The sequence below is a fragment of the Polypterus senegalus genome, chromosome 1 (genome assembly GCF_016835505.1).
Source record: "Polypterus senegalus isolate Bchr_013 chromosome 1, ASM1683550v1, whole genome shotgun sequence".
Lineage (NCBI taxonomy): Eukaryota > Metazoa > Chordata > Cladistia > Polypteriformes > Polypteridae > Polypterus > Polypterus senegalus.
In genome coordinates, this window is record NC_053154.1 from 26,780,635 (window position 1) to 26,803,870 (window position 23,236).

Genomic DNA, 23,236 nt, shown 5'->3' on the forward strand with positions numbered 1-23,236 from the left:
ACATTAATTAATGACTGCCAGCTGGCAACAGCATGGCAATTGGGGGCACCAGTTGTGCATTATGTTAGAATAAAATGGAGCAGAAATAATGCGATGGGAAGAAAAACAAATGGAACAGAATAGGAGTTGATGATTTTGGACATCTTGCGCCACTTGTTTGACGATTGCTGGAGCAGAGCAGTCAACAAGTGCGGGTAAAGAGCAAAGATTGATTGAGAAGGAGCGCTAGCACGCCGATGGAGGCAAGTACTTGAGGGCCCAGAGTTTTTTGGCCAATGATAGCTAGAGTACAGAAGGAGTCAAGCTCGGGGACGCTGGATCGCTTACTGAGGTGAGCGGCAATGGCCACAAAGGAAGGTAGCCCGGAGCCCAACGAGCTTTCGACCATTATAGTGCCGAATAAGACAAGTGTTGGATGGCTGGATTGCTGATTTAGGTGAGTGTCCGTTGGCAAAAGAAGAAACAGAGCCTCACAGAAAGAAAGGATCTCTGACCTTCAGGTTGTTTTTTCAATGACCAGATTTTTAAATAAACCTCTTGTTTTATCCCTAATGATGGGCACCATTTTTTTGGATTATTTATTGTGTATTTATTATGGGAGATTGAACTTTTTTATTTGAATAAAAGCGCTTGCACATTTGCACCTTACTCTGGCTGTGTCTGGTGTGCTGATTGGCTGGCTCATCCTGATCATGACAATTGATGTTCCCGGGAAGATATACATGGCAACTGCGGTCAACTCAGGCCATCACACAAAGGTCTAAGTGTTTCGTAGAATTCAAGGATTTTGAGATTGTACTGTAGAGTGTGAAGAGAATTATACAAAATAAATTGAATTGTGTTGAAGTATAGCTGGGATGAAAAAGCATAAAAGCAAATAAATGGCCCAAAATGAAAGATTTCTAAATGAGAGTGCTTAACAAAATATGCAAATATTTAAAGTGTATTTTTCACAAATTAGGGAATGTTGGAGGAGGTCCAATGGTTCTCAAAGTGGCCTTACAGACAGAGCTTTATGGGTTCCAATCCTGTGCCTGGTTGTTGTCTATTTGGGGTCTCCATGTTCTCTACATGTCTGTCTAGGTTTTCTTCTGCTTGCTGTTATTTTTCTTCTCAGATTCCCAAAAAACATTTGGCAAATCTAAAGAAAGCACTTACAAGGAAGATAAGGAATGTTATTATTAATATCTTGAAAGGAAAAATCAAAAAGCAAGCAACTGTGTGTATGTGTGACATTAAAAATCAATGACAGACTAAGAAAGGCAGCAAGGGAAAAGCAGCAAGGAGGAGGAAGGCTGAATCAGAAATCCGACTGAGCAGGAGAAGTGAAGAGCAGCAGCTTGCAACATAAGGCATAAGCTAACAGGGCCCAGAAGAGCAGATGGGTGTGACTGTTGTGATGAGGATGCAGAGTGGTGGGGGGGGAGCAGTGGGCAGATTGAGAGAGTGAGTGAGTGAGCAAGAGGGAGAGAGAGAAGCCAGACAGACGTCACCCTTAGTGCTGGGTAGCGCCGTCTTCCATTCATTGTAAAAGGAGGCAGCAGGGAGGACAAAAGCATCACCGAGGCACTAGAAAAGACTCAGGCTCTTGTGTTTAGACGCCACATTTCAGTCAAGGTAAGCTCGCTGGAACTAACAGAATTCCGTGTGAATTGTCTGTAGGGATAGCGATAGTGAAATGGCATAGCTGATGTCACAAGTGGAGCTACTTGACATGGGCTCATAGAAAACAGAATACGCAGAAAAGCAGAAGGGGTGGTAAGAAAAAGATTTCTAGAAGAGATATTGAAATAAGAGTGAAGGATTTGAAAGACATTGTATTAAGTGGATAAATATGAAAGGTCTTCTAATCACCTACTGAGAAATAGATTTGAATAATATTATACAGAGTGGATAGATACACATACAAAGCAACTTAAGAGACAGACAGATATGAAAGGCACCATTACACAAATTGACAGATAGGAAGGGCACTATATCATGGACAGATAGGAAGGACGCTATATCTTAGATAGATCAATTCATAGATAGATAGGGAAGGCGCTATATCATAGATAGGAAAGGTCTTTGGAAATGTAGAGAAGCAGATTTGTTATGCAATGTGGATGGGAAGCTATTTAAGGCAATGTAAGATACAGAGGTATGAGATGTCTTCTGTTACAAATCTAGACAGAAAAACAGATGTCAAAGATGTAACGTGGACAGACAGATATGATATTTAAAACACATGTTGCACCATCTCAGTTCTAACAGGTGAACAGATAGTAAAGACACTCTGAAATTGATAAAGAGAATTTAAATCAGGATGTTTTTTAAACTGCATTTCTGCAGTGACCTGTTGAAATCTCCTAACTCAACGATATTGTTGTGCATGGTGTTAACTGTTTTGCATTAAAGAATATATTCAGCTGTTCAGGTTTTAGTGTAAGATAAAATAATGTCAATGACAAATGTCCTAATGAACAATAAAACAATGAGTGTTCTGCTGTGTACTGACGTGTGGGTCAAATCACATCACTGCACACTGGCTGACGTCTGTAAACACACCGCGTTCTTCATGGCTGACGAGTGTTTATTCCTGCCTGACTGTGCCTTTAAGATTTTTCTACACTGGCATGAAGCCCCCAGGGGTCTTTGCAGCATCACCAATGAGCACATTATTTCTCCATGCTGTCAATGCTTGCCTGCTGAGAGATCTTTTTTTGTGAGCGCCAATGAGATTCCAGAGACACAGATTTTGACCAATAGAAGAGCTCTACCATGAAAGTGTAGGGGATGATGCAAGAGGCTACACAAAAATAGTGTGAGTAAACAGATCCTCGCTTCCCTGCTGCTGTTTAATGATTGCAAGTCTTTCTGTATTAATTTATTCTTACCTGAAATAATGACATTATAATTGTACATGTTAAATAAAAGGGCTGCACAGTGGTGCAGTAGTAGAGCCTCTTACCCCCAGCCCAGCTGGATTCTGTGCGGATTTTGCATGTTCTTATCTCCATGTGCGAGTGTACATAAATCAGCCATGTATGAGTGTCTATGTGTGATTACCTGGTAGACTTGAGTTCCTTCCATTCAGTGCTGCCCATATAGCTTTCTGCAAACTTGAAATGGAAAAATAAAAAATACAACAAATAAAGAATGGCTTATTATTATAATGCATCACCAGTCACTAATACTGCCACTACTGGAGAAGGCCTTAGCATATTAAATGCAAACACATACTGCAATGATGGTTTATTTAGCCTTCTTTACTCAAACAATCAATAATCCAGGCTTATTCATCACCAGCTCCTTTCCGGTCCTTTCCTTCAGTAACTGTAACCTGCAGCCTGTGCTAGAAGCATTGGGTGCATAGCAGGAACCGGTGCCAGAGCGAAATGCCAATCCATCACAGGGCACATCTCGAGTAAACCTTAATCTGCTGGTCAAACTGTGTTGTATATGGAAGTAAAATGAGAGAAACTCTACACCACGGGTGTCAAACTGCAGGCCTGGTGGCCCGCAGTGGCTGCAGGTTTTCATTCTAACCCTTTTCCTAATCAGTGACCAGTTTTCACTGCTAATTAACTTTTTTCCCTTCATTTCAATAGCCCTGTTACAAGGATTTCAGTCCTCTGAATTGATTCCTTTCTTCAAAAATGAGATGTGAAACGAGCCAACAGATGACCAGCTAAACTGGGATTTCAAATTCCAACCAATTTCACTCTAACCAAGCAGATTCTTGTTGTTAATTAAACCCATTATTTAATCCTACAGTTTGTTGCTGTTCTCATTCTGCCACAGCGCACATTTCCAAAACTGTTGATTTTCTGTTTTTTCTAAAAACACCGTCAAAATGTTTTGGTGACCCGAGAGATCAACCTTACTGAGACCTTCACCTTTTTTTATTTTAAGATATTATGTGATGGGAACAGATGAGCTGGTCATGTGGTGGCCTGATTTATGTCTCATTATTGGCTGAATATTAAGGAAAAACAACTAAGGGGCCTGAGCCAAGCTAATTAAAAGAAGTAATTAGCAGAAAACACTGGTCAGTAATTAAGAAGGTGGTAAGAATGAAAATCTGCTCTACACAGTCACAGAAGAAGTTAGCAAATTCCAGAGCGATCCTGGAGTGGGATTTGAACCCAGGGCCCTAGTGCCGTAAGGTGGCAGCATTGACCATTCAGACACCAGTCAATACACAGTTCATTAAGTCTCAACTGTTTCTGTTGCTTCTTTGTGACACAGTAACCAACATGATGAGCAACTGGATCAGCCCAGCATTTCCACACAAGACCAGGGTTCACTTCCAAGGTCCTCATTGAATGGAGTTTGCATGTTCTCCCCGTGTCTGTGATGGTTTCCTTTGGGTGCTCTGGTTTTTTCCCCACAGATTAGGTCAACTGGCGATTCTACATAACCCTAACATGTGCTTGGTGTGTGTGTGTGTGTCCTCTGATGGACTGGTACCCTGTCCAGGGTTTGTTCCTTGCCTTGTGCCTTGTGCCTTATGCTGGCTGGGATAGGCTGTGGCAAACCCCGAGACCCTATTCAGGACTAAGCAGCTTCTAAAATGACTGACTGACCATAACATGATGGGATATAAATAAACTGCTGAGCTATCTCAATGGACACACCTGCATAGAAGCTGCTGCTTTCTCTGAATTTCTATTTGTCATTTACCAATGTGTTTCCTTTATTTTGACAGTGACCCCTTGATGTAGTATGTGACACTTGTCCAGTCTCCCTCTCTGTGCAGGCCTCTTAGTCTAAACAGAGTGTCAGCTAGTCTTTTTACTCCCAGTCATACACAGGACCCTCACAAGAGGCTTTAGTGGTGCTCGGTATTGAAGTGGTGCACTGTTGGTAGTGTGGAAGAAATAGATCCGATCAGCCTTGTCTCTCACAAATGTCTTCTGTTCCTGCTGATTGGACCACGTATTGCAGGCACTGCAGCAGTGCTGGCCCTCAGCCAATGGCGCAACTATAGGCGGGGCAGCTGCATCAGAGGTTCATGAGCCCGGAGTGCCCAAAGTGACTGTGTCGTTGTTGTTTTGGAAGGCTTTATTATCGACATGCTTACCTACTTCACATTGAAATAAAAATATGAATGGTGTTATCATTCCCACCACTGCACAAAGCCTAACTATGCCAATTGGATTTAGCAGCCATACCACCTCTTCTTCTGAACAGGTCATCCACATGAAGCTAAACATGCTTGGGCCCGGCCAGTACTTGGATGGGAGACCATCTTGAAAAAGCTTGGGTTTCTGCTGAAAAAGCTGTTGGTGACGCTATCAGGGGGTGCTTACCCTGGAGTCTGTGTGGTGACAGGGGCACTGTGCTGTAAAAATTGGCACTGCCCTTTGGTCCTGACTCTCTGTGGTTATTAAAGATCCCCTGGGCATCCTTTGAAAAGAGTAGTATTTATATTAATATCCTGGCTAAAATGCTCGCCACAGCCTTGTCCATTCTGGCCCTCTAATCTCCCTCTGTCTCTAATTGACTGTCTCTAAATGGTCACAGAATGAATCTTGCCCTGGAAACATTTTGGATAATTTTAATAGAGATAAATGCACTCAATAGAACATTTTAAGTTGAATAATCGAGTGTTTTACACATATGGAGCTAGAGTGTACTCTATGAAAGGCTGCCTTCCACTCCTTTTCTGAAGTGTAAAGTGAAAGATCCTTTCCCCATTGTGTCCTGGGATCTTTGAAAAGAAGGAACTTTAAAACATTTTTATAAATTGTGGAGATGCTATCAGAGTCTCCAAGACTGATCAATATTTCTTCTGAAATAGAAATTGGTAAAAGGTGAGGAAAATTGGGCAGATTCAGTTTAGCAAGGTTTCTAGTTTGAAAGTAGTGGAAAAATTGACTGACTTTAATGAGAAGTTAAATTTAAACTTTAATTGCTCATAGGATGTAAAAACAGTATTGATGTGCAAGTCTCCAAATGTTTTAATCCAAAACATTTTCCAAGCTTAAAATATTGCGTATGTTTTGAGAGGGTGGAAAAAGAGTGGTTGTCACGTAGAGGTGAAACAGATAAGAGCTTCTCTGCCTTTAAGAGTTTGCTGCATTAGCTGCATATTATGAGTGAATGAAGGGCAACGGGATTAGTAGTGAATTGACGATAATTTGTATTTACTTGGGCACAGAGCAGGGAAAATAAAGAAGTACTGCAAGATTTTAATTCTATTGCAAACCAGGCTTGTGTATATTTATCGATTTGTGTTGATGTCCAGGTCTATATGGCCTATGTGTATGTAATGCCATGTCCCCTTCTGCTTTAGGTCATTGTAGAGTCACCTTTTTGGATGTGTAGATGTTCAGAACTCCAAATAAATGAGGTTACGATTGAATCTAATTTCTTTTAAAAAATTGTTAACGTACTCTATATGGGGATAGTTTGAAATAGAAAATGAAGCTTGGGAAGCATGTCCATCTTAACAGTATTGATTCTACCTGCTAATGTGAGATGAAATAAGATCTTGTATTGGCAAGGCTTGTTTCTTAATTAAGCAATTGGGTTGGAATAAACTTGCAGCCACTGCAGTGTGATGTTGATCACCCCTGGATTAGGAGAATTTTCATGTAAAAATAAAAACAAGATTTCTTAAAATTAAAGGCAAAAAAATCTTGAAACTTTATAATCATTGATGACTGAAATGACTCACGCAAACTGAAATCACAGTTAAACGCTATGTTTGACTTCTGAAACAAATTTGTGAAATACAGTATATTGTGCTTCACTTCCAGTGAAATTTATATCATTTACAAAAGAAGAAAGATGTTTAGTTCCCCTCTAGAAGTATTTTCATGTTGCCCTTACCTTGTTGTATTGAATATTGGCATGTAATGATTTTAATTTCCTAAACAATTAAGCTATTTACTGAGCCTGCGTAACCCAGCTCTGTTTTTCAGGAGTTTAGCAGAGCAGCACCAGGTGAAAGTCAGCATCGTCTATGGATAAGATTCCAGATCATCACTAAGCACACAATTTGTACTATTAACACAAGATAGACACGCAAACAAACAGACACAAGACAAACAAACTTGTTGTGTTTCTCCCATCAAGAATTTTCATGCACTAATTCTAAATGCATCTGTCATTTATTTAGTATTTAAAGGAATCCTCATCCTCAGCTAGGATAAGACAGGTCTGATGTGTCATGAACGTGTGTTTTCTAAGCACAAAAGTCTCAAAATATCTCAACAAAGCCATCTAAAAGGGAGAACCATCAAACCCCGGCAAGTTTGGGAGGTCAAAAACAGGATCTTTATAAATTTAAAGATTTATTGTCAACAAAAAATGTTCTGTAACAAAACCTCAACTAGCTAAAAACGTTACTTGAAACAACAAAGGCAATACAAGGCAAACAATGTCCCAATACACAAGATCAAAGACAGGTTGAAAAACAGAGCAAAATCCAGTAAAACCACAAAAGCACAAAGTTAATCCAAAATCCAACAAACCCACAGAAGCCAGTGAAATTAATGAACCGCAAGGGACTGTGGGATTTCCTCTTCCTCTATAGGGCTCAGGGCAATCCCTCTATAGTGATGGATAGGTAGACCCACTCCCTGAGCACCACCCACAAACCCCCATGGCACATAGAAAAGGAGACATAGACATACAAAAAGAAAATTAATCAACAATGTTAAAATATAAAAATGAACAAAGCAGATATAAATGAGAAACAACACTAGGTAAAAGCGGTGGAGGGTTTTGTTTGTAGCAGTGACTTTCTGTATAGTGAGTTTTCTTGTGGAGAAACCGCAGCAATTTGCAGAACTGTATGTTTTAGCTTGTCTCTGTGTGGAATAAATGCAGCATTTCACATTTTTAAAAAATGTACCGAACTCCTCCATGGTGATTTTTATGAGAGGCATAAAGAAATACTGATTTTACCTGTGTGGTGTGGATTTTATGCTTTACGCAGTTGCAGTAAAGAACACAGGTAAACATGAAAGTGTAAAGTTGGCTTTAGGGAAAAAAAAAAACTTAACATAACACAATTGCAAAATCATCTGTGACAAGAATTTTAGTGTTGGCTTTGTGAAACTGTAAGCAAATTAAAACTTTGCTCATCACTATTTTATCATTTTTTCTTGTAACACAAGAGTCTTACTTTAGTTTCAATTTGAAGATCACACAAAGAACCACTGCAACTTCTCATGCACATCTATACTCAGCAAAAAAAGAAATGTCCTCTGACTTTCAACTGTTTTTACTTTCAGTAAACTTAATGTGTAAATATTTGTATGAACACTAAAAGAGTCAACACCATAAGACATAAACTAAAAATGTTTCACAATGTGTCCCTGAATGAAGGGAGGCTCAAAATCAAAAGTACCAGTCAGTATCTGGTGTGGCCACCAGCTGCTTGAAGTACTGCAGTGCATCTCCTCCTCATGGACTGGACCAGATTTGTCAGTTCTTGCTGTGAGATGTTACCCCACTCTTCCACCAAGGCACCTGCAAGTTCCTGGACATTTCTGGGGAATGGCCCTAGCCCTCACCCTGCGATCCAACAGGTCCCAGACGTGCTCAATGGGATTGAGATCCGGGCTCTTCCACTGCGAGGATGATCAGCTGTCCTTCCTGTCTCTCTGTAGCGCTGTCTTAGGCGTCTCACAGTGCGGACATGGCAATTTATTGCCCTAGCCACATCAGCAGTCCTCATGCCTCCCTGCAGCATGCCTAATGCACGTTCACGCAGATGAGCAGGGACCCTGGGCATCTTTCTTTGGGTGTTTTTCACAGTTGGTAGACAAGTCTCTTTAGTGTCCTGCGTTTTTAGAACTGTGACCTTAAATGCCTACTTTCTGTAAGCTGTTAAGGTCTTAACGACCATTCCACAGGTGCATGTTAATTAATTGATTATGGTTAATTGAACATGCATGGAAAACATTGTTTAAACCCTTTACAATGAAGATCTGTAAAGTTATTTGGATTTTTAAAACATTATTGTTGAAATACACAGTCCTGAAAAAGGGACGTTTCTTTTTTTGCTGAGTATATATAGAGGCATCCAGTAAGTCACCAACTAACACATTCAGTGTTCATGACATGTGGAACAATCCCAAAGGATACCCTGACGAAAATGTGACAAAATGAACAATAAATGAATAAATATTTAAACTAAAATGAATTACACAAAAACCAAACTTCAATAAACCTTGCTGTACAAATACACAGAAAACCAAGAGAAGTGTTGAAGTACCAGCAGTAACTCAGTTTAAGTAAAAACTGCAAAAAGAAAGAATCATTGGAAAGTAAAGAAATGTGCTATAGGAGTGAGTTGTCCTCTACTGGTTCATCAAAACGAAGAGGTCTTTCTGTTTCCTTGGTCTTTCATGGTGGACGACCAGAAGAGTTGAAGCTTGAAGAAAGATGGCAATTCTTTTTGTAAAAAAACATGGTTCTCACATCCAGACCTTCACAATCTGTCCCTGTAAGAGTTACACAATACCAAAATATTATTGCAGATTTGCACATTAGGAATGTTTTGACAAGAACAGGGAATTCAGCCCAAAAAAGCTCACCAGTCCTCTCAACTTAAATCTTCCAAAATAACATCAAGTTGAGTTTTAAAAGTCTCTAAAGTCCTACTGTCTACCACAATACTTGGTAACTCATTCCATGTCTTGATGGTTCTGTACAGTATGTGAAGAAAACCTTCCTAATATTTGTGCAAAATATACCCTTAACAAGTTTCCAGCTCTGCCCTTGTGTTTCTGTAGAGTAATGGTTTATATCCACTAGATAATTCTCATTTCAGTCACTTCATGTCATGTTAATCTCTGTTTACTTTTACTAAAACTGAAATTTAACAAGTGTAGATCAGTGCTAATTTGGAAACCCACAAACGTGTTCAGCGTAAAATGTTTAAAGGTGAGTAAACCTCCCATACAGTCCATCCGTCTCTCCATCCATCCATCCATCCATCCTTCCATTCATCAAACCCACTTATCCAGAGTGTGGTCGGTGTGTAAGCTACAGCCCATCCTAGCCAGTATTGCACACAGGGCAGAAACAACTCTGAACTGGGAGCCATTTCATTTTTGTGTGAACACACACACACACACTCACGCGCGCACACACACACATGCAAACACATCAAAATACAGCAGTAAGCAAGATAAATATGTGCAGTCCCTCAGAAGGACAAATCCCCAAGTCACAGTTGTCAGCTAATGGCCATCGTTGCCTGTTTTGCAGTTTGTTTCTATTTTAAGTGCCTTTTAGCTTTACAGTGCTTAACGACGAAAATAATTTGACAGCTAGCAACAAATGTACACTCTCTTTCCAGAATTTAGAGAGTAAGTGAGTATGAATTTGGGATGATAATGTGTAACTCCCATTGGGGACATGCCAAAAACTAGGACATGTGTGATGCATTACAGTGAAAACCAGGGCAGTAAGATGTTTTTTTAGGGACTTGCGTGTGAAAATTGGGACTGGTAACCGTACTTCTTAACAAGATGGCAAAAGTGAGCAAAACACAATCGGGGGCACGTGGATAGAGGCACCTTTATTATAAGTGCTGTTTGAAATTGGCAGTAGCCCAAAGTTTATTAAATTCCAAAGAGGTTGTGCATTAGCATTACTATACCATCAATCTACTTTTCCAATTAAATCTGTTGTTATGAGGCACCTGGGCCTATTCTGGTAGTAATGGACAAGCCTTAGTGGGATGACAGGACACAGCAAAGGCTCACCACATGTGAGTTTGAGTTAAAGTCAATAATACTATTAGCAGAAATAAACTGTATTTATTAGGTGCACGGCAAGCATTATTATAAGCAATGGAAGTGAAATTCATGGACAATACACTGGTTGAAAAGGGAACATTTTTTATATGAAGAATGGTTCCTTCTGAGGCCAATGACCATAGAAGCCATTTCCAAATTTCCCCACATGCTGCATTTTGCTTGATTGTATGTTTTGTGTGACTCAGAATGTACATTTAATCTTAATCTTAGCTTTAAATACTTCAGTCTTCCTCACCCATCAAAAAGCCACAATATGGTGTGAAGTCTGGATGTGAAATCATCTCTACTAGATCACTCTTCTGCTTTTGACACAGTCAATCATTCAGTTCTCCTTAAAACCAGCGTTTCTCAACATTTGCGTATTAATCATTTGCAACCCAAGTTTTCATAACAGTTTTAATCGTGCGCCCCCCCCAACATTTTTTTGAAATGTAGATGCATATTTTATTATACCTACTTAACTTTTATCGACATTTATCTAACTCTATATTTATTGTTCTAGTATCAGAATGTAGTTTAAGTTCATTTGTTTTGGTTTCAACAGATGTTTTTTTCATATTTTTGATTCTTGTTTTCTTTTTTTCACATATCGCGCCCCCCTTTTTGTTACTTCGCGCCCCCTAGTGGGGGCCGCCCCACAGGTTGAGAACCACTGCCTTAAAACCCTTTCTGACCTTGGCATCACTGGGACTGCCCTCAGGTGGTTTAAATCCTACATCGTGGGCAGATTCTGCTGTGTGTCTTGGTGAGGAGAGAAGTCAAGGGTGCAGCAAGTAAGCAAGGATTGATGCTGGGCCCTCTAATCTTCTCTTCATACACCTCATCACTAAATCCTCATCATCATGTCCATTGGTTTATCTTACCAGTGCTATATCGATGATACACAGCTGTACCTGTCGTTCCCTCCAGAGGACCATACAGTATCAGCTAGAATCTCTGCATGACTCATTGATATTGCAACCTGGATGAAGGAGCACAGCTTCTAGCTTGACCTGGTGTAAATAAATCAAAGCAAACAAAACAAAGATTTGGGGTTTCTCCCTGTATATTGTAGAAACTTCTAAGAAGTCTTGAAAGAATGATACCAGTCTTAATACTGTAAAACAATAAAAGCCAAATGAAAACAATGAATGACCTGGTTTTATATTAAGCTGGCAGGAAGGAGGGTGAGGTCATCAGGACGGGACTGATGTGACGTCATCGGGAGGGGACTGAAGTGAGGAAAAATTGGTTATTCTTCTGTGGGTCTGTAGGAAGAAGAGAGAAGGCATTAATACTCATTACTAACCCTTTTCTTATTGTGTTACTATCCTGAATTGGATCCTTTGGCTGCCCCTTAAGTGCATGTGTGTGACACTGGCAAAGCCAGACATTCTTGTTGTCCCAGCTCGTTTGTTTATTCAACACTCTATGCCTGGTTATCTCATCTCATTATTGGTAACACCTGCCAAGTCGGTACACTATCTTTTGGTGTTGACGGATAACCAACTGTCCTTCATTGACGACGTTACAATGGTCTCTCTATCTTGCAGATACACTCCTGGTCCACACTTTGCTCTTGTCACGCCTGGACTACACCAGCTTTCTACTGGCATGTGTCACACAACAGTTGATTTAAAATACAGTGACACATCTAGTATTCAACTTGCTGAGGTGTTCACATGTCACTCCTCTTTTCAGAAGAGCATATTGGCTCCCTGTGGCAGCACACATTAAGATTAAATCTTTAGTGCTTGCCTACAGAGTACTTAATGGGTCAACATCTACATATATGGAGACATTTGTAACGAGCTGTATTCCGTCTTGACCACTCAGGTCTGATGCTGAACAGTGTCTGGTGATGCCACCTCTATGTGACATCAATCTTAAACTAGACTCTTTACATGTGCAGCTCCTAGCTGGTGGAATGAGCTTCTCCCTGTGCCTGTGTGGGTTTCCTCTGGGTGCTCCAGTTTCTTCCCACAGGTTAGGTGAATTGGCAATTCTAAATTGGCCCTAGTGTGTGCTTTTGTGTGTATGTATGTACCCTGTGATGGACTGGCACCCTGTCCAGGATTTGTTCCTTGCCTTGCGCCCTATGCTGGTATTTGTTTGGTGAATTTCTCTCCAACTGATATTGACTTTGATAGATTTTCTAACCAACGAAGAGCAATTTGCTTGCAGTTTTTCTGAGCTCTTTATTCAAGGTGATCAATTGTGTAATCCTGTCCTGTTACACTTGTTACCAAACTATACAAGGTCTGATATTTATTTGATTATGATGACCACTTTTGTAAGTTGCTTTGGAAAAAAAAACATCTGCTAAACAATAAAATGTAAATGAAATTTGGGTGCCCTCTGATTGTATCTGTTCTCTCTTCCAACAGAACAATGGCTGAAAGTTCAATGGATATGGCTGAACTAGAGAGCTCATTCAAAAAGTTTGCTATCCATGGTGATACTAAGGCTACTGGGCAGGAAATGACTGGCAAGAACTTTGTCAAGCTGTGCAAGGACTGCCGTGTTATCGACGGCAAGGGCGTCACCAGCACTGATGTTGACATCATCTTCACCAAAGTCAAGTAAGAAGGAAATATTTTGTAAGTCATTTAGTTTCAGTACAAACAACTAATACTGAGCAGCATGGTTGCTTTAGATGGCAGAATGTCGTCTGAGTGTTAGGAGTGGAGTATACCAGAAAGGAAAACTCTGTTCTAAACTATGCTTATCATAACTAATATACTATCTAAATCTAATGTTAGAAGTAAACTATTCACGTAGTGGGTCACTTTCTTGAATTGGTTTTTACTCTACACTTCACAGTATGTGAAATACCCTGTGATGAGGAAGGGATCCCATCTATTCCCAAATACTACCCTTGAATTTTCTTCATTTATCAGTACCTCTTCCATATATTCTTGATCCTATCTTGCACACTTAAGACCACACCTTGCTCAGTTTTCATTTGCTTTATCTGACTAAAATCCTTCCCAGCCTTGTTACTAGTCTTCACTATTCTAAAAATCCTTCTCTGGTCCCCTTTTGTCCCCAGTTTTTCATACACTTCCTCCAAACCCCATACCTTGGTCCTTGCCACTACCTTCTTTGCCTCCATGTTTGTTTGCCTATACATTTTTCTATCTTCCTCCCACGCCGGTTGGTACCATGTCTTCTTTATGTTTTTCTTAACCTTTATTACATCTTATTAAGTTACTTGCTGATGGTAAAGGGGCCCAGCAATAACCACAGTAGGTGTGTGCAGTTAGTATGCTCTGCAGTAGTGTGCCTTGGGTATGCTCTCTCTGTGTTTGCATGGAGTTGTCTCAGAGTACTCACCACATCTTTAAATCACACAAACTCTGTCCAGATCCAGGACTGGAGGGATAATCAGGTTATCTGGCTCTCTTTCCCATGCTGACAGGTGGGAAACATGGAGGCAATGGCATATCTAGGGCCCTTAAGATATACCTTGCAGTTTCAGATCTCTGGTCATACCATCTGGAGATGAGACTTTTAACAAGTCTGGTTACCAGTTTTCAGGCAATTGTCTCACTGAATTGTATTTAACACCACTAACCCTGCTTAGCCCTTCAACAAAACCCCTAAGATGACACCTCCTCCACATCTGAGCCTATCATATCAAAAAAATATAAGAATCCAGGCCATGTTAATATTAAAGCCTTTTAATTTTGTTATTAAAGCAGATAAATAAAATACAAAATTAAAATGATTAAATGCAAAAAAAAAAAAAAAGTAACAGAAAAATGATATTCATGTAGCAGTTTAAAAATGATGACACAGATTCAGACCGCCTTCTCTTTCTTCAAGATGGTCTGTGCATTTCACAAATTTCATTTCATTTTTCTAAAAAAAAAATTTTTTTAATGTGTGTGTGGATCGTCCTCTTTAGTACTTCAGTTTTGTTCCATCCCTGGTCTTTCCTTCCCATATGAGGTGACCCTCAAAATAAACAATTTCATTTTTATGGCTAACAACCCATTAAATATGTCTTTGCAGAGTTAATATTTACTTACTTCTGATTGCATGTGTCACAAGCTACACACTTATTTTTATTCAAACAGTATTACTAAGAAAATCTAATAATACTTCAAAGCAAAATATCTTGAAAGTAAAGCAATCCCACAGAGGAAACTGAAAAAAAATTCTTAGATCAGGTTTTTCAATCTATTTACTACAAGAATTTAGAAAATGGCCAGAATTGTGCCATCATCATCCTCATATTCAGACCATTACTTAATTGTCAGTTACGATGGATAGATAGATAGATAGATAGATAGATAGATAGATAGATAGATAGATAGATAGATAGATAGATAGATAGATAGATAGATAGATAGAAACAAATTAAAAGCTGTGTGATCGAGCTTGTTGACTATTATGAATAGCGCCTTTATTATTTTCCTTGCTGGAACCTTATACTGCTCCACGATTAATGCAGAGTTATCTAAACACGTTCAATTTTTCAAAATGCACTTGCCCGAACAACATTTTTTTAAACATTGCATCAAATTTACTAGTTTCAAAAATCCTAATGGATGTTTTTTAAAAGAAAAGAAGAATTCCAGAAGGGGACATGGCACTGTCTAACTTTCAGTTTTATTACTGGGCTGCAAATATACAAACCATAAAGACGTGGACATCGACCCAAATCGATCATCGATACACAAGCCTCGTCTGCAATAGAATTAAAATCTTGCAGTACTTCTTTATAGCCCCCACTATGTGCCCAGTAAATGCTAATTATTGTCAATACACTAATAATCCAAATGCCCTTCATTCACTCAGAATATGGAACCAATGTAGGAAGCACTTTACAGACAGAGAAGCTTTTATCTGTTGCACCTCTACATGACAACCACCTTTTGGGTGCATGGATGTTTCAAATTCCAAATAAATGAGGTTATGGTTCAATCTAATTTCTTAAAACAAAAATTTGTTAACATATTTGGATGGTTTGAAATAGAAAAAGAAGTTAATCTTAACAGTATTGATTCTCCTTGCTAATGTGAGATGGAGGGTGGACCATCTATTCTATGTCTTGTTTAATTTTTTCCATGCAGACAGCAACATTTTGTGCCTATCACATCTATCTGGTTTTCTGTCTATTACATAGTTCCTTATCTATCTATCTATCTATCTTTCTATCTATCTATCTATCTATCTATCTATCTATCTATCTATCTATCTATCTATCTATCTATCTATCTATCTATCTATCTATCTAATATTTATACATATTATAACATTATATACATTATATTTATGTACATTTACCAAGAATATTTGAAGTCACCACAAAACGTAAAAGTAACAGGAAAAATAAAAAAGAATTGCAACAGCAATCAGACTGATTCAAATACTATTAGAGGGGAAAAGGAAAATTAAAGTAGATGAATTGTTTCACTCTGAGCCAATAAAAATTATGAGGTGACATGGCACAAATACTGAAAATCATAAAATAAGAGAGGCCTTTACGAAAAGCATCAGAAAAGCATTGCCCACACTTAAAAAGATATCTGGAAAAGAAAATTAATTTCATTTCAGTCAACTTTAAAACAATTCTGTAGTCCCACTTGTAAACTTGGACAGCAGTGATGTGCTGCAGGAGCTGCACTCCAATTTTTACTGCTCTTCCAAGAATCACAAAGCACATTCATCCTTTCAAAATCATTCAAGATGGTTTTTAGCAGAGATTAAAAGTAAGATGTTAGCTTTGATGGTCCATTCTCTTTCTGTGATGCAGGTCCAAGTCAGCTCGGGTGATCACCTATGAGCAGTTCAAGCAGGCGTTGAAAGAGCTGGCATCCAAGCGCTTCAAGGGGAAGCCGGAGGAAGAAGCTCTGCAGGAAGTCTACAAGCTCATTGCCGGCAAAGAGCCGGCCAACATTGGAGTAACGGTGAGATTCTTTGTTACTTCAGAGTTACTCTGGAATATTTCCTTCTCTGGACATTTCTTTTGTTGATGAGTATTAATACCACACTTTTACAAAATATACAATGTCTTCAAAAAGCATTCAGATCCCTTCACCTTTTTCAAATTTTGCTACTTTGCAGCCTTGAGCTAAAATAATTAAAACATTTTTTTTCGCTCATCAAGCAACAGTCAATACCCCTGAATGACAAAGGGAGTGCAGGATTATAGATTTTTTTGCAAATTTACAAAAAATACAAAAATGAACTTTCTCATTGACACAAGTATTCAGACCCTTGAAATGTGGTTCAAGTGCATCCCATTCTGTTGATCATCATTGAAGTGTTTCTAAACCTTGTAAGGAGTCCGTTTGTGGTCAATTCAATTCATTGGACTTGATCAGGAAAGGCACATACCTGACTACAGAAGGTCCCACAGCTGACAATGTGAATCAGAACAAGAACCAAACCATAAGGTGGAAGGAATTGCCTGCAAACTTAGACACAGGATTGTGTTGAGGCACAGATCTAGGGAAAACTACAAATGATTCTTGTACCATTGAAAGTTCCTGTGACCATAGTGGCCTCCATAATTCCTAAATGCAAGGATTTTGGAGCAACCACAGCTCATACTAATCCTAACTACCTGAGCAATCAGGGGAAAATTGCCATAGTTCAAGAGGTGACCAAGAACCCAATGGAAATTCTGATTCAGTGCTAGAAATCCTGTCTGGAGATGAAAAAAAACATTACTGCAACATTCCACCAATCTGGGTTTTATGATGATATGGCCAGACATGTTTCTCCTCTGTAAAAGACAGATGGAAACCTGCATGGAATTTGTAAAAAAAGGCACATAATTGTCATTTCTGGAGGAAACCAGTCACCTCTCATCCCCTGCGCGATACCATTCCAACAGTGAAGCAAGTTGGTGGAAGCATCATGCGTTGGGTTGTTTTTCAGCAGCAAAGACTTGGAGACTGAGAGTTGAAGGAAACCAAGTTCAGAGATATCCTTAATGAAAACCAGCTCCAAACTGCTCAGGACCTCAGACTGGTCCAAAGGATCACCTTCCAATAGGACAAAGACCCTAAGCACAAAGCAAAAACAACACAGGAGGGGCTTAGAAACAATTCAGTGAATGTCATTGAGTCTTACAGCCAGAGCCTGGACTTGAACTTAACTGAACATTTCTGGAAAGACCTGAAAATAAATGTCCACCAATGATCTCTATTCAACCTGCCACACTTTGAGAAGGTCTACAGAGAGGAATAGAAGAAGATCCCCCAATCCAGGAGTGTGAAGCTTGTTGTGTCAGAACCCAGATGACTCCAGGCCTTGATCACTGCCAAAGGGGCTTTAACTAAGCACCGAGTAAAGTGTTTGAACACTTGTGTCACATGGATATTACAGTTTCTAAAATCCTGTTGTCGCTTTTCCATTCCGGAGTACTGAGTGTTGCATTTTGATGGAGAAAAATTAATTGAAATGATTTTAGAAGAAGGCTGCAACATAACAAAATATGTAAAAAGTGAAGGGGTCTGAAGTCTTCCTGAATCCACTATAAAAAGAAGTGTATTTCCTCAAACTTTGCAGCAAGCCTGGGCTGTGCAGCCTTGCAATAGCATTGATTTTTTTTCCAGGCAGTGCTTTTCGCTTAGCTTTAATTACTTTCCCATGGGGTTTGTGCCTCTGAAGCCCCCTTGGAGTCCATTTCTACATCCTGCCTGGGTGGTCTTTATTGGACATGGCTAGTGAATGTTTTTTTTAACAAAACATAATAAAAGTACTGTACAATGTAATCAAGTGAAAAAGCCATAGCACCTACATTAGGATATTCCAGAGATAATCCATGAAACTCGACACTAAGCCTCAACCCAACTTATAGAGCCGTTTATGCCTTCTTCACAAAAACGGAAAATCTTTAATATATAAATGACCTGAAATGGCAGAATGAAAGCATTACAGTTAACACACTCTACTTTCGGCAAGGATTGTCCTATAATTACACAATTGAGATGGAATAGAAATTGCTATCATTGTGCACCCCAGGATCAAACGTGAGCACCCCTGCTCTACAGTGATATTCTGTGACATGCTTTACATTTGAAGTGGGCTTCTGAAACATAAAAATGGTGAATATGGCTTTTAATCATTGGAGAGTCTTGTGCATATTGGTTCCCATGAAATACTGATGACTGAAGTGTGGGAAACTGCACTGTGTAAACCAAAGGAGGGTACTGTAGAGCCCTGGACTCCAGACACAAGTGCACATACACAATCAAAGGTTCAAATTAAGTGAAATTGTATTATATAAAAGTACCTTCACAGGTTCTTCCTCCAAGCACACAAGTAGCCAGAATATAATAAGGAATCTAATCCACTCTCCTGCAGGCAAGCCTTGTCCTCTGCCTCTTGATTCCAACTTGCCTGGTAGAAGCATAGTGGCCTACTTCATACCAGACCTAGGAGTATGTCCAGTGCCACCCAATTGCACCTAGTAAGCATTTTTCGGTCATGTGGAAACCTCACAAAGAAGGGACAGCCATTACCTGCAGCACCCCTGGCAGTACCCTTGGTACGCTACAGGACTACAACTCCCTGTAAGCCCTATGGTTGTGAATCTGGGTACACCAGTTCAGGACTGCTGTCACCCATCATACCGGAGGTGCATGCAATCTTGGTATGCTACCTCCCCAAGTCCAGGAATGGATCTTCTGTTGAATCCCCCCAGGATGTAAGTCCATTCATGTTGACAAGGCGAGTCCAGCTCCTGGCTAAGACAGGACCCTCCCTACCCTGGAATAGTCACTGCTCTGGCTTCCTGACCAGATGAGGGAAAAGGGTCCATCCTGGCTGTCCACTACAAACGTCTCATAAAATATGTTTACCACTTTCTTCCATCCATCCTGTTACTGTGTGTTGATCTCTGAAACACAGTGGATGGCATGGAATTTCTCATTTACAACACAAAATCAGATGGTAGCTTTGAATTATTAAGTAAACACTTAACTTAACTGCACCTTCATGCATCACACTGCACCTTTCGTTGTTCTTTTGTAAAAGTGACAATGACAATACAGATCTATCTATCTATCTATCTTCTATATCAAAGATTATTAGGAGAATTTGGGTTGGGAATGACTGTGGCTATCTGGGACAACATACTAAATCTCATATATATACATATATATATAGTGAGATGTCTGAACTCTTTAGGACCCCCCCCCCCAATGGGACGTCATGCCGAAGTACACCTGCCATGCTGGGGAGAACTTCTTGTCTGTTGCAGAGGCAACCACAGGATTGCAGTGCAGCAGCAGAGCGCCACGGAATCAACTACAAGCCGATCAAGATTGCACCACACTGATGAGTAATGCAAGGGACATTATAAAGGCAGTGAACAGTATAACTTAGCCACTGACCTGGCCCCAATTATGCCCATTTGCTGTGTCTGTGTATAGGGGAGTGGTAGCTCCCGCAACAATAAATAACCCTGCTGTTCCTGAACAAAGCTGGTTTTGCTAAAGTACTGAGACTCAGCCTACTATTTTTGGTGCAAGACAGTGACTCATGCGTCCCTATATGTATATATATAGTGTTTCAGAACCTCAAAGGCCACACACAGCCTCACAGACACAAATCATGGGTGCAAATACAGGTTAATTAATACAAGTAACTTAAAAAAGCCTTGTAGTTATCAAAACCAGTACAATTCTCTTCTTCTCTTTTTCTTTCTCCTTCCACTCCTTCAGGCAAGCTTCATCCACTTCCACCTGACTTCAACTTGCCTGGATGAGGCTGTGCGGCTTCTTTTATCTTGGACCTGGGAGTACTTTCAGTGCTAGAGTATAGCCCATTGAAAGTACTTCCAGGTCAAATGGAAGCCGAAACAAAGTATACATCATGGATCCTTACTGCACCCCCTGGCAGCACCCACGGAACCAGACAAGGATTCCTTGCGGGTGTCCATACAGGTAATGTCACCCTGAGATACCACCACCTAACATATGGGGGGAGCATGTAGTTCTGATAGGCTGTCTCCCCTGTCCAAGCATCACACTGGCCTCCCATGCATACCATCCATCAATATATAAATTGTGGAACGAGCCTCGGACACAGACAGGTAGACATGTTCTTAATCACCACCACATGTTTATTTACAACTATTTACACTTAATAAAATGCCACACAACCCACAAACTCCCAGGCCAACACAACACTATGCCTCTTCTTCAGGCCGCCTCCTTCTCTCTCCTCCAGACCTTGTCCTCTTCCTCCCGACTCTAGCCCTGAATGAAGGGAGGCGGCCCCTTTTATAATCACCCGGATTTGCTCAAGGTGTTTCCTGGCAATCTTCCACCGACACGCCCCAGTGTGGCGGAAATGCCGGCTGCATCCCCGGAAGCACTCCGTGTGTCCCTGCTCTTCTTCCCTCCAGCACTTCCGGGTGTGGCTGAAGTGCTGAGGTCCAGGGTCCCCAAGGCATTGGGGTGCCCCCTGGCGGTGACCACGAGCCCCTATAGGGTTGAGCTTCAAAGCCCTGTACCCGTGGCCACTAAAGGCACCAGGGTGGTCGCCCCCACAAGGTCTGAGGGAGGCGCAAGCCCTCCTCCAGTCCTCCAAGGCACCCCGGCTGAGTCATCCCCCAGCCATCTGTGACAATATATACATATATTTACTTTATATACACACATACTCAATCTGATACCTCAACTGTAAATGCAAATCTATCTGTGCAAAGCTTGTAAAGACTAGAAACTGGAATTGCTGCTAATGGGGCTTCTACAAAGTACCGAATTAAGGGTCCGAATACTTTCTTGATTTAGAGATCTCAGATTTTGATTTTAGTGTAGATTGATGGGCAAAAGTGACAAATGTATATCTCTCTATTATAGAAGGAAATCTTGGGACAAGACTTTCTCGGAGATAATTTCAACAAAAGTAGTGTTTCTTCCCAATGAAGAGGCGTATCCGCGAGAATTAAAAGATTTGTTGTTTGGTGAAAGTGAAATCCACATACACGAGTGGCAGAGACACAAAGTGGCTGGCATGTAACACAGACCAGGGGGTTGGCAAGTGAAGCAAGCAGGGGGCGAATCCCCCTAGTATTAAAAATATAAGTCTACAACACAATAATTTAGGCAGAAACTGAGTGGGTCTGATAAATTTATGATTAAACTGTACCGCATATATTGATATAACTTAAATCATTACTATTCTTACTCTTTTCTGTCCTTTTTGTTTTAGAAGCCAGCAAAGGCAGGTGCAGTGGATCGACTGACAGATACAGCAAAATACACAGGGTCTCACAAGGAGCGCTTCGACGAGGGGGGAAAAGGACGCGGCAAGGTTGGGAGAGAAGATCTTGTTGACAGCAGTGGCTATGTGGGAGCTTACAAAGGAGCCGGTACTTACGATGAAAAAGTCAAGCCAGACCAGTGAAATGGGAAGTGAAGAAAAAATGGATTACTACCATAAAGTAGAGACATTAATTCATTGTAATGCATTATTTAACCTCTAAAGAAACAGCTCTCCCTATCTTTGTAAGTCATACTCAAGCTGCTTTGTTCTTTAGCATTAAAAGGCATGAAGAACATTCAGCAGAGCCCATGAATTTTCTTCTCAGTGTAGTATATATGCAACAAGTGATGATCTCACACTGAATCTGTTATTTAGGGAAGCCATCAAGAACAATGTGACAGTTTCTTGCTATTTGCTTTCTCAGCCTTAACTGTTGTATTAGGTGGTCTTTGAACTGCTTTTTATAATTGCATGTGCTGACTAATATATGAAGGTGTTGGCTTTATATAGTGAGTGTACAGAGACTTAATATGGCTTGCTGTTTCTCTTTATATTAACCTGCCAAGCTTACCTCTAATTTAAGCTCACCTCTGTTTTCACCAGTCTACAGCCAAGGCTCTTTACAGCATGTGAATGTGCTCAGGAAAATAATAAACATATTCCGCTTGTGAATAAACTAGATGCACTGTGAAAAGCAAAAAAAAAAACAACCTAGTAAGAGATAACAAAGTCAAAGTCGAGACAATGCAAGTCATCGACAGCCTCACATTTTATTACTTACAGGTAGATGTTCATTTTCTGTAATATTAGTGACGGGTCACTCATCTTTATTTTGCTGGGTATCTTATTTTTTTACTTGGACAACTCTGTATTTAAGACTGATTGTGAAACTAACAAATTATTTCTAAAGTGCTACAATGTTGTCTTTGTTTAATATCCAAAATAAAAACTTGGTAAATCTGAATTGGTCCCATGTGAGTGTGAGTGAGGGTGCGTGTTTGAGTGGTGCCCAACCAGTGTTGACTCCTGTCTGGTTTACAATGCCATGGCCATGAAATTGATTAAAATAATGTAAGAAATACTTTAACTTTCCTGAAGGTGTAAGACCTGGATATATAGGTTAATGGGATCGTGGAGCAAAATAAAATGAAGAAAGAAAGAAACAGATTAACATAATACTGCTTATTTGCAAAATTATGAGAGTTAAGAAGCATCCCATTTATTAAGCTCCCTCACTAGGATTCTCAACAATGAAT

General features: G+C 40.0%; 1 protein-coding gene across 1 annotated transcript; it reads left to right on the plus strand.

Annotated features, from left to right (window-relative positions):
* The first annotated feature begins 1,475 nt into the window (after window positions 1–1,475).
* Window positions 1,476–22,944, plus strand: LOC120523567 (tubulin polymerization-promoting protein family member 3-like). The gene is made up of 4 exons (XM_039744977.1): window positions 1,476–1,617; window positions 13,133–13,327; window positions 16,510–16,663; window positions 21,927–22,944. The coding sequence occupies exons 2-4, from the start codon at window positions 13,137–13,139 to the stop codon at window positions 22,119–22,121; spliced, it is 540 nt and encodes a 179-aa protein (XP_039600911.1). The 5' UTR covers window positions 1,476–1,617; window positions 13,133–13,136; the 3' UTR covers window positions 22,122–22,944.
* The last annotated feature ends 292 nt before the right edge of the window (window positions 22,945–23,236 follow it).